This window comes from Pinus tabuliformis, chromosome 5_2 (assembly GCF_031772625.1).
Source record: "Pinus tabuliformis cultivar Carrire ecotype Pingquan chromosome 5_2, CPIR1, whole genome shotgun sequence".
In the NCBI taxonomy this organism is placed as follows: domain Eukaryota; kingdom Viridiplantae; phylum Streptophyta; class Pinopsida; order Pinales; family Pinaceae; genus Pinus; species Pinus tabuliformis.
The window spans coordinates 744,531,720-744,544,709 of NC_142306.1; the positions used below are offsets into that span (position 1 = coordinate 744,531,720).

Genomic DNA, 12,990 nt, shown 5'->3' on the forward strand with positions numbered 1-12,990 from the left:
GTATTTAAAGGGAGGATGGCTCATATGGAATCACATGTTAATGAAGTTTTTCGACGTTTTGGAGGTGGCGCACATAACAACCTGGATTCAAGTAACATGGCTAGTTAAATTATGATTTTGGGACATCTTTTTATTTTTTGGACAGTTCTAGGCCTTTTGGGCCATAAATCTTCAGACTTCCTACTTTGAATGGTTACTATCTATGTTGTTTTGTTTGTACTAAATCCAGTAGGAGTAAGGCCTCCGATATTCTGAATTATTGTAATCCATGATGTAAACATAGTTACCAATCAAATGGGAATTGAACAGAGTTCTCATTTTTTGAGAGGTAGCAAAAAATCATTTGATTTTGAAAAGTGATGATTTAGCATACACTTTTTTAAAAGCATATTTTTGAAACTTTAAGTTTTCTTGTATTAAGTATGCATTTTTTTTTAAATGTTAGTGATTTTCATGCCAACTTTGAAAAGTGTTGATACAACATCAACCCTTTTTTGGGGGGGTTTATTTTTGAAATTTTAAATTTTCTGATATATTAAGTATGGATTTTTTTTTTTTAATGTTGGTGATTTTCATGCGGATTTTGAAAAGTGTTGATGCACCATAAACTTTTTTTTTTGGAGCATATTATTTTGACACCTTTGTTTGTCTTAAATATGCGCAATTTTTTTAAATGTTGTTTATTTAATCATTTTTCAAGTTGTCTTATTTTTCTTCTTTTTTCTTCCTAAGATGTTTGTTTTTTTAAGGGTTTTTCAAGTTTGTATTTTTTTTTTCCTTACAATGTTTCTTTGTAATGAAATTTCTTATTTGTTTGCAAAGTTAAAAAAAAAATAATAATAAAAATAATATTTTAAAGTTATGATTTTTTTATATATTTATGTATCATTAATTAATACTTCAATGCACAGAGTTTAAAGGACGGAGAAAAATGGTGCTCGCTCCCGTTTGGTTTTCACGCTCCTTCCCCCTGCAGTTCGGCCCCATCGCTTGGGCTCCATCCACTGCTGCGGACTATGGTGGCCGGGGGTTTCCGGGCACTGAGATTTCTCAAAAGAAAAACCGCTTCAACGGCCATAGAATGACTTCTCTGGCGGAGATTTTCTTGGAAATATGGCATTCTGCTCAAAGTTTTTCACATGAAATAGGGGAGCGCGTGAGTATGGAACCTTGCCTGGTGGACAGACAAAAGACTGCGAATGGCATTCTTGCTGTTACTCAAAGATTCGAGCCCATTGCTACGGAAGAAGTTTTTTACCTGTTGTTGTGGGCGACAAGAAATGGCGAAGCTGCTGGTGCGTGGGTAATCTTCTTTCCACGTTTTTTCCTTTGCTGGTGTCTTGTATCAAACTTTCCCCGGGTGTGTCTTCTCTTAGTAGTGGGGAAATACGAATGCATTTTCTTTCTGCAGTATCAATGTGTTGGGGATTATTCTCATCTGGATGCTGTTTCGAGAGCCTTATTGGGGAGGGAAGACCGAATTGTTATCCTCTGGAATTTTTTGAAAGGAAAGTCTGATAAACAGGGATGGGGTATGAGCATTGGTTCGCGGTTCAAGGGTTTGGATATCCCCTTGTACACCTCTGAACAGAAGCGGGAACAAGATCTCAAGGCTAAGAAGAATACAATGTCCTGGTTCATCCCCTCCAAATTTGACATACGTCCAAAGGACAGGATTCCCCTGTTACGAACAGGACCTGTGGATATTTTACTTGAGCAAAGGAGAAATAACCTCGGACCACCTGCTCCCCATTATGCTTTTGTGACCCAAATAACAGTAGTTACAGGGGGTAAAAAATCAAAGCTAGCCCTCAAGGACCCAGAACAGGAACGGACACAAGTTTTCATCAGAACCCTATCAAGAAATACTATCTACAAGCAAATCTGGACAGGAATGCTGATAAAAAATATAAAAGATGAAATACAAGCAGATTTAGGCACCCTAGAAAACCTGCTAAGCTTGATACATGCAGGTAAAATTCTACAGGATAATTTCACAGTACAGAGCTATGGCATTGTGCGAGACACAACCATCATTCTAAGCACAAGGCTGAGAGGAAGAAGATTTGGGTCCTGCTCAAAAGGCATGGGCTCTTTCAAAGATGCTGTCAAAGGGAAGGGGAAAGCCACTAACAAGCCAACACCAACACAAGATCTACCTGGACCCTACATTGTGGAGCAAAGATCGTAGACTCCAGCATTGCATATTGATTTGCCTGAGGTAAACAAAGTTCATTCTGATTATTCTTCCTTGGCTGTCATATGTAGATTCAACGGTTTTTGGCCTAAAACAGATGCATTAAGACAATGGATCATCTCCACATGGACTACAAATTGTGACATCCTTTTGTGCTCCAAGGGTTTCTTTATTGTCAAATTCGACACGGTTAAGGAGAAAGAATATGCCCTCCATGAGGGGCCATGGTTCTGGGGCAATGTTGGACTCTTCATAACCCCCTGGTTCCCGGGTTTTGACCCCTCCTCTATGGTGGTTTCCAAAATGCCAGTTTGGGTCAGGCTTCACAACCTCCCATTACACTTCTGGTTTCCTGATGTATTTGCAGCAATGGGAAATGCTATAGGTACATACATCACGCAAGACGTGGAAAGAATTGCAAGATGCATTCATACATTTGCTAGAATATGTGTGGAGGTTGATCTTAGTCAAGGGCTACCTGACAGTATAATTCTGATCCATAACAACACTCAGTGGAAACAACCACTTGATTATGAAAAAACGAGCTTCAAATGTCGAGGCTATCAACAAACAGGACACCTCTGTAATCATTGTCCACAAAACAAAAGAGAAAACATAAGGAACAAGAAACAAGTTCATAAACCAAGAGGCTGGCAATGCACAGTGAATCCAGCAGAAGAAACAGAGGACGAGGAGGCAGTTAACCCCCCACCTGATCAGCATGATGATCCTATTGGGGAGGATGCCGCGGCAGCCACCCCTATGGTAAACAATCAGGAACATAAGTCCCCAGATTCCGGAAAAATTACAGGTCAGGTAGCGATGGACTCTCTGGCGGAGAAGATACTAGATTTAGAGGACAGGAGTGGTGCTAAAAGACAGCGTTCTCCAGACCACACTGATTCGGACAAGGATAATCCTTGCATTTTGGGGGACTCTTCTCTCGTTTTTTTTTCATCCTCACCGGCTCTGGGGGAGTGGCGAAAAGTAGAGAAGAAGAAGGGGAGGAAGACATAATTTCCTCCTCATTTGTACTATACTTCTTGGTTTTTTCAGTTTATGTCTGCAGACTTTTGGGCTGCTTTTCACATATGCACTTTTGCATCTACAAAATGTAATTTTGTTATTATTAATAAAATTACGATTTTTCCAGGGGAAAAAAAAATACTTCAATGCACATAAAATAATTGTCACTAAAAAGATAATAATTTTAAACATTTCACAAAAAAATATACATTTTGAATATAGATATAATTAAAAAAATACACTTTGCTAAAAATGACATGTCAAATAAAGAATTTTCATTGAAAAATTGCACCCAAAAAAATTGAAAAAATAGCAATTTAATGAAATTTTTAAGAATTTTATGTCTAAAGATCATAGCATTTGTTTTTTTTTTTTTTTCAAAAATAATGATTCACAAGGAATTTTAAGTAAAAATAACAAAATAAAAAAATATTATTTAAAAAACAACTATAAAAAATAAATCAAAGTATCAAATTAAAATTGAATTGTTTAAAATAAAAATTTAAAAATAAAAATAAAAACATTTAAAACAAATACTTGAAAAAAAAACAAAACAAAAAATATATGGAGAAAAAAATTAAGGCATTATAAATCAATAAAATCAAAATTGTTAAAAAAAAATATTAGAATAATAAAATTATATATACATATATATATATATTAAAAAAACATAAAATAATTGAAACAACAATACATTTAAAATATTAAAAAAATAAATATAAAAATTTCGTTATTCCAACCACCAAGGCGCAGTGAGAGAGCGGGGCTCACAGCCTCTTGATAGATGTAGAAAGAAAGAAATTATTTTAACGTCCATGAGGCTAAAGATAACATATGGGACAGATTGTTTCTTCATTTGCTTGATGTATTCGACTCATTTTCTGTGAAGCTTCAAAATAAATGCCCCATCTTCTCGACAAACCCCTCGCTAAATAGATTATCCCAAGAGCTAGTTGCTAGCATATCTGCATAACTTTCCCTATTGTCTTTGAAGGCCTCACATTCTAAAATGAAATGTTTTTCTGTTTCCACTTTTTCAGAAGAACAAAAAATGCATACTCTTTCCTCCCACACTTCCTTTGGCCTTTCTAGCGCCCTGTTTCACAACAGAGTTGATGGGAATTATTCCTTAATTGAGCAATAAGAATTTTGGTTCTCTAAGAGATATTGGTATCTATGTATGCTTTTGGTTGATGACTATGAGTGGGATTAAACACTTCAATATAGTATTTTTTCTTTCTTCCTAACTCCTTATCCCAAGTACGCTTGTGGAACTTTTCCATAACAAAAGCTTTTATCTCTTTATTGTTTATGGGACACGCGTTCAAGCAAATACCCCATTTACTAAACCATTTGTTATTTTGTTGCATCCAAGTCTTTTTGCTCTTGCACAATCTATCATTAAAGACAACCTTAGGCCATCTACCCTCTTCCATTTGCTCATTTTTTTTACGTACCTTATGACTCGCACCATAGCAATTGCTTCAATAGGAGCAGTCCTTGTTTCACTTAACAAGATATCATAAGGAACTGCACTTTCAATCTTATATTTGTTTGTAATCAAATGCTTCTGAATTTTCTCAATTTGTCTCCACTGCATGTCGGATGTATTGCTGACCCATAATTCACAACCATAGAGAATCACTAGAATCACTAGAAGCCCAAAAAGAGTTTGAGTGGTTTTCCAATCCCATAACTCTGCCTCTCTACACCTATTTTGAAAAGCATAAAATGCCTTCCAACCCACCAAAGTTTTTTTCTTTCTACAACCTTTCCAACTTAGATTTTTGTTGAAGTCAATTCTGAGGTATTTGTAATCCGCAACTTCTTCCAAAATGTTGCCTTCAAAGTAGAACTTATGCTGGTTATGTTTTCTTTTCTTAGAGAAGACCACTACTTTCGTTTTGCTGATATTGACTTGCATCCCCACACTTCTACAAAAATGCTCAAGGGATATTAAGTGCTCTTGCAAACCAAGAGCCGATTTAGCAATCAAAATAAGGTCATTTGCATACAAAAGAAGCCTTATAACAAACTTGCCCAAATAGATACCATCACCCCCTTGTGAATTTAACCACTCCTCAAGCTTGTCGATATATAAACCAAAAAGGATAGGAGACAGTGGGCAACCTTGCTTGACCCCGATATCACTTCTAAAACTTTCAAAAATGCCTGCTGAAGTTCTAATTTTGACTTTCACCTCTTCATACAGCCTATGCACCACTGCTTTCAAATGTTTAGGAACCCCAAGTTCCTCCATTCTGTGCCAAAGCTCAACCCTAGGAACCGAGTCAAACGATTTTCTGAAATCAACAAAGCAGCAAAAGACTTCTTCATTTTTCTCCCAAACTTTTTCAATGATATGCCTTAAAGTTATACAATGATCAACTGTGGAATGTTTAGGTCTAAAACTTGCTTGCCCTTTAGCACGCTTATCTATTTCTTTTGTCCACTTGCTAATTTTGTTTTCTAACATGCTTTCAAATAGCTTTGCAAACAAAGGGTTTATCATGATGGTCCTATAGTTGGAGGGATTATTGATGTCACCGCTCTTGAAAAGAGGTATAGCCAGACTATTTGTCCACTCCGTTGGGAGCCTTGTTGTATGGTGTTGTTAGAGATTTTTGTAATGTGAGCTGCAAGAATCTTTGAGCCCCACTTTAGATATTCTACTTGGAGTTCAGCTAAGTCTTTTGCTTTTCCAACACCGAACTTCCTGATACTCATATCTACCTCTTGTGCCATGAAGAGTTCAGTATTAGCGTTGACCAAGGGGGAAGGGTCACCCTTGGGAACCTGCTCATAGAGTTGTCTTGCATAGTCAAATCATTTAGAAGTTGTAATATTATTTCCAATTTGTATCTTTTTCGATTGGAGCTCCTTCCAATTTGTATGGGTGGTGGGCTGATTGTGTAACCCCTGGCCCTTCGTTTGCAGCCCCTTGGCAGTTGGGATGGAGATATTTAAAAAAAGGTTATTATTTTTATATTCTAAAAGTATTTTTGTAATTATTTTATTTTTATTATATATATATATATATATATATATATATAAATTTTTAATATATATGCACATATTTTTATTTATTATTTTTTTTATGTTATTTATTTATTTATTTATTATTTTTGAATTTTTATTGATTGTGTTATTTTTAGTTTTTTATTATTTTTTTTATATTTTCTCTCTTCTCTTTTTTTTCTTTTTTTTTTTTTCTTTTTCTTTTTCTATATTTTTTTTTGTCGGTGTTAATTTTAAATTTATCTTTTTTAATGTTTTACTTTAATTTAATTTAATGTTGTTGAAAATTTCTGGTAATCTATGTATTTTGTTTGAAGAGCCCGACATTTCAGGTGAACACTTCACCCATCTTCAAAGACAAGCTTAACTAATCATTTTAGAATGAAACTTTTCAAAAGTTTTGGTCTCAAATAAACAGTCCTCTCTATAGAAGGAAAGAATTATGTCATGTGCCATAATTAATTTAATTTTTTAATTATTATTTTTTGGGGGTCATGATTTAATTTTGTTTTTTTATTTATTGTTGTAAGGTTGTCTTAATGTTTGACTAGCAACCTAATCTCAATATGTGTCAATTTGATAGTTGATTTTTCAGTTTCCATTACATTGAATCAAGTTCATCTCCACTATGTGTTAATTTGATGGTTGATTTTTAAGTTTTCATTGTAATAGGTCAAGCATGCTCCCACTATATGTCAACCCACTATATGTCAATTTGAACAGTTGATTTTTATCCTTGCAATGTGTCAAGTTGCCTTAGTCTAAGATTCTAAAAGAACTATATTTGTAGCATTTGGTATAATGAATTTTTGTTTAGATATTTATTTTTAAAGTTTAATTTAGTTATGATATTTGATCTTGAAATATGTTGAAAATCTAAGGTTTGTTAGAGACATCATATTTGTTTTTAATTTCATGGCTGAAAAATGTTGAAATTTTAAGTTTTTCATAGTCATGATATTTGATCTTTAATGTTGTGGTTGAAAAATGCCAAAGTTTTAATGTTTTTCAGACACCATATTTAGCTTCAACACCATCGTCGAAATTGTTGTAATTTTTAGGTTTTTGGAGTGATTTTTATCTTCAATGTATTGTTGAAAATTATTAGAGTTTTAACAATTTTCAGAGTCAATGATGTTTTATTTTTAACAACATTACCAAAAATGTTAGAATTTTAGCCAAAAAAAAGTTGATAACAACATCAACACTTTTTTATTTCAGGTTTATTGTGCAAATGTTTTAGTTTTTAATGCTTTAAAAAGTGAAATTTTAACAACAGGAGGGTTTTTTCATGTTTTTTCTCAAAAAAAAAAAGTTTAACTGTCATTTTTAAAAAACTTTGAAAATCTACCCCAAAAAAATTTTGTTGTTTTAGCATCAACACTTTGTAGTTTTGGAGCAATTTTTTCATGTTTTTTTGGTTAGAGTTCTTGTTTTGAAGTTACTATTCTCATTTAATTGCTAATTTTGTTTGCACTTTTCTTCTACATTAATAGAAAAAATTGATTTCCATAAAGAAAATGAATATCCCACTAAAAATAGATAGTTTAAAAATAAAATAACACACACATTAAAACAATGAAAATAAAAAGATGAATTAAAAAAAATTTAAAAATAAAACATCATACCTGCAATGGCACGCCCCTGCCTAGGCGGGGCAGACAGTCGATTCCTCGAATCGATTGTCCGTTGTGTGCACCACTCCACCAACCTTTGCCCTTGTCCGTTGTGTGCACCACTCCACTAGCCTTTGCCCACAGCCCTTGCCGCCTCGGCAGGGTTGCACCATTATTGGTATGTTTTTTAAATGTATTATTTAAATATTTTTAAATATATTTTTATTATATCTATAATTATTTTAAATGTTTTTTAAATTCTTTTTATTTAAAAAGATAATGTTAATTCATATTTATGTTTGAATGTTTTTTTTTTAATTTTTTTAATACATATTTTTTATTTATTTATTTATTATTTTTTTTCCTTAACTTGTTTTTTTTCCTAAATTGTATTTTTTTTACTTAGAGTTATTTTTTTATATTTTAATAATATTTAAATTTTTGAAATTGGTTGTTTTATTTTTTATTTTTATTATTAAAAAAAAAAAGTTCTTGTCTAAAATGAAAGTACAGGAAAATCTTACATCTATCATTCTATGGAGATATAAGTTCCAATACTGAATTGTTGTGGTCTAGCAGCAACTTGGAGCAATTGTTGTGAAAGTGGCCCAAGGTTAAACCCTAGCAGGCCTGCTCTTGTCCTGGACTGGGTTTGCTGGATGGGGCTATTGATTATACTAAATTTGTTGATGTAACCTTCATGCAGATTATTGTATGGCGCTGGCAAGCTACCAGCAAACCCTGTGTGCGAGTGGGTTGAGATTATTTAAGGGTTTATCATCCCTAAAAATATGGGTTCTTATCTTTCAAAAGTTCTAATACATAAACAAGTAGTTAAGATCTAGAGAGCATATGCTTGAAAGGAGCAAAACTGTCCTGATAATTACTACTGCAAGATGTCAGAATTGACAACATTAATGACATGTTTTATCATTGTAAATTTGAGAATATCATGGCTCAATAAAAAACTCCATGCTTATTAGTCATCGACATTCTTGCCAGGGCTTTGGGAGATTAAGTGGTCTGCTTATGACGACACTGCTGCAATATCTGAGAAAAGAGTATATAAACTTTAAAAAAACTTATATTGTGAACTATTAGACTTAGTTTCAATTTGATCAAATAAATGGAAAAAAAGGAAGTCAAAGAAGTAAACGACCTGTAACATGAGTTAGCTACTTTCAACACGCGATTAGGCTCATAAAAAGATTCCTAAATATCCATCTTGTTTCAAGATCTAATATTCAAGTAATTTCTACGTATTAAACACTATTCTTTGTTTTTTTGTCCCTTTCCGTAAAATAATGTCTATATTTTGCTATATGCAAATATAAATCATTACAAAGCTATGGTGTCTGTAGTTCTACATTTTGAATACTTGTATAAATGTTTCCCTGATTACTCAATAGCAAATTGTTCTTTCTATTCTAGGCATGCTCAATCTTGTTATATACAAAGATAAGTTTTACAGAAAAGATGGTCTCTGTAGTTATACAATTTGGATACTTAAACAACTGTTTTTCAATAACAAATTGTTCCTTCTACTCATGCTCCAGCCTATTCGTCATGCCATATGGTAGCATAGTTGGCCATTAAGACAATTCTGAAATCCATTCAGGGAGCATCTGAATGTACTGGGCCTTGGCCATGCTTGCAGATTAAATTTACACATTCTCACTGTCCTTTTTTTCTGATGCTGCTATCCCTGAAGAAAATGTGACAGGATTCAATGGATAGTCATTTACCGTCAATTTCAACACTTCAGGTCTTGCATAGTGCCCAACCACATCAAAATCAAATTTTGCTCGCACTATTTCACCAAAATCTGCAGTGAAGAAAACAAAGACAGTTCAAAATTAGTTTCACTATAAAGCAGCAAATACATCGTCCTATATTGTCATGATCATAATGGTATTGACCTAGAGACATGTCAGTCGGGCACACAGCCTATAACTTATAAGACATGAGCACATGATAATCTTATTATAAGCAATGAACTAATTTCTCTAAAAAGGTCATGAGAAGAAGACTTTTATGGCTTTCTGGTTCACTCAGATGAAAATAACCTGAAACGTGCTACTGTTTTATGAAGATATTCTTCTAGACTGCATAGTGTTTTTAGGTAGTTTTACCAAGATCTGCAGTAATTAGAGCCTCCCCTTCAAAATTGGGCCCTGCCAATACAGTACCAGTAGGAGAAATAATAACACTTCCACCAGCACATACAACACTCTCTGAAGACATATTCTCCTCTGAACCTCCAAAGACATAGTCTGGTGGAGGAGGGTAGTCCTTTCTTCTGCAGAACTGATTAGCTGAGAGCACAAAGCATCCACCCTCCAGAGCTATATGAAGCACTGATGCCTGCCATGACTCTCTTGCATCAGCAGTTGGTGCACAATAAAGTTCCACTCCTGCACAAACAAATACCACATAAGTATGAATTGAGAAGACCTCATGGCCTCCAGTGAGGCGCCTTAAACAACATATCACTAAAGACGTAAGAAATTAACAAGTACCTTAACAAGATGAAAGAACAGGAATCCTTTTATGATGTTCTACATTCTAATGTCAAAAAGTTGTTAACATCACCTCAAAACAGCTAAAGAGTCTGTAGATGTCATTCTTAACTGTTCCCATTGATTCAATGAGCTTTTGCTCAGACATTGGTGTCTCATTTGCATTTTTAAATATGTTTTAGAACCCAAGTCCCATTTCCATAAGAAATCCTCGGCACCCAAATCGGTCATTCACAGGGAACACGAGGATATATTGCAGGCAACCACAATATGCCCCTGCACAAATAAATTTCCTCCTACAATCAAAACCCAAGTGTAGAATCAGAACTCTGTGTTCTACAACTGCTCCGAAATCTGAGAAACTGTGAAGGAATTGCTTGAACTCCTAGTTCCCATTGCAGCTTCTTTCATTGTTCTTGCATTGGGTTTGGATGCTAGAGTTGCTGTAGCTTCTGCACTTCCTGTCTCCGACAGATTAATAGACAGAAGACTCATGCCCAGTTTTCCAAATGTCTCTTCTATTGTATCACCATCACCATCATCAACAACAGAGAGCACACCTCTTCTGATAAGCCGGTAGCTGAGAAAATCCCAGAAAACTTAAGCTCTAATCCAGCTGAGGCAGAAAATCCCCAACTGCACAATGAAGAAGTACAAGTAACTTAACATACAGGAGATGATGAAGCAATCTCAAGTTCACCAATAACTGGGAAGAAAGATGATGAAGCAACCTCATGTTCATCAATAACTAGGCAGGAAGATGGCGTTGCCGTACAATGTACGTTCATGAGAACATTCATCCAAGAGGCCATTTTTCTTCAGAATGGAAGACAATGTTACAAATCTTTAAAAGGAAGTTACTCCAGAGCCAGAGGAAGCTAGGCAGAAAGCCTCTCTCACCTACTTTTATATAAAATGAGAAGAGAGCCGTTCATAACACCTGTATTAAAGTATATGCCTTTAATATTGAAGCATTCGTCTTGGAGTCTTTATGTTTGTGTGACACAAGAATTGGAAGACTAAGGGTTTGTAAATCCTAGAGCAAGACTTAGAGTGCTAAATGCAAGTGGGAGATCCAAGGGTAGACTTGGGGTTGATGCTAGCTTGTTGGAGCCTTTGGTGTGGCTAGATAGCTCAATAAATGGCTTGCTAATATGCAGGATGAAGAAACCCTAGCCCTTACAAGTCATGCAATAAAGAAAGCTGCATGCATTAACAGTTGATGTTGAGGACAAGGATGAGCATTTCAAGCCCGATAAAGATTGCAGATGGATTTCAGTGATTTCTGCAAGGAGGAAAGAATCAAGAGGGAGTTGACAATTCCCTACAACACTCGGTGGTTTCCCTCTTAATCAAGAGATAAGTACTTCAAATTTTTCTCCCTTGATTATTGTTATTTTTATTCCTTGATCAACCTCTTGTCTTTGTATTTTTTGCCTGGTTATGATTTTTTCTTCCATAACCTCCTGTATGGAGGGAAGAATGGATACATTATGGTAACTACCAATGCAATAATTCATGCAATAACTATCAGCATCAAGAAGTTTGTGAGAAGGAGGTTCTCCTAGGAAGAGGGAATGGACTACGAGAAGATTTTTTCTCCTATAACCAATGGTCAGATTGTTCGGCTCAAGCATAGAATTAGCAAAAGATATTAATATTCGAGCGGAAGGATTGTACAAATTGTTAGGACATCCAGAATCGTGCCAAATGACCAGAAGAGCTTCCATTTCCGAGGGAGCAAACAATTAGATAGAATGGAAAAATGTCATGGGTTGAGATTGTCAGACTAGATGCTTAGAGACAAAGTCTCTAGGAGTAGTGTGTAACGACCAAAAGTCGAATACGCAGCGGAAATATTTAAAATACTTCGTAGACAAACACATCCATTGTAGGATGGTAATTGTAAATTGTATATTGTATAAAGAATTGATGTAGGATGATACAAATGAGAATGAGGGTACTATATATATAACCAGGGAAGTGCCCTTTCATGAAGAGTCATGTTTGTAGAGACATACCTCTTTGTTTAACTAATTATTATTTAATTATATATTAATATGATTATTATTTATTATCTATTTTTACATAATTTATGTTCATGACATTGCCTTCCACTTCAAAAAGCTTTGTCCTGAAAACTTGTTGATGAAAGATGCTTGATCTTTTTGTTTGCTACGAGTGTCTCCCTCTCTCCGGACAGTCATCTTTATCAATACAAGTTGGTATGATCCTTGGAGAGATATATAAAATTGTTGTACTGAAAACGGATCGGACCATCCTAGATTGATCTTCTGCAAAATCAAATTTTGTGATAAATCGTTCTTGTGGGATTAGATTCTGCAAACTTCAGTATTCCTGGAAACATAAACTTGTTGTTTATTTTCGGAGTGATACTGGTATGTAGATTGATTGGAAAGTCTTCTCTTGTGATTCAGATGTCGATACATAATTCTTTTGGTTGGACTTTCCCTTATTATGTTAGTGGATGTTTCTTGATTTCCTTCAAGCGTTGTTGTTGTTGAATTGGTGACTGAATCACCATTCAGAATGTCCATCGTTTGAACTGCAACTTCTACATGTGACTTCACTTCAATAGAATCTGGATTTCCCT

The 12,990-nt window shown here is 34.7% G+C and overlaps 1 protein-coding gene across 2 annotated transcripts in view; it reads right to left on the reverse strand.

Annotated features, from left to right (window-relative positions):
- Nucleotides 1-9,255: 9,255 nt before the first annotated feature.
- Nucleotides 9,256-12,990, reverse strand: part of LOC149161382 (bifunctional nitrilase/nitrile hydratase NIT4A-like) — a 162,254-nt gene continuing 158,519 nt past the window's right edge. For both annotated transcript variants that reach the window (XM_089436980.1, XM_089436979.1), the window contains 2 exons: nucleotides 9,990-10,271; nucleotides 9,256-9,682 (listed from right to left, as the gene is read on the reverse strand). In XM_089436980.1, the coding sequence (XP_089293106.1) occupies nucleotides 9,522-9,682; nucleotides 9,990-10,271 (443 nt within the window). In that variant the 3' untranslated portion in view covers nucleotides 9,256-9,521. The remainder of the gene's footprint in view (nucleotides 9,683-9,989; nucleotides 10,272-12,990) is intronic.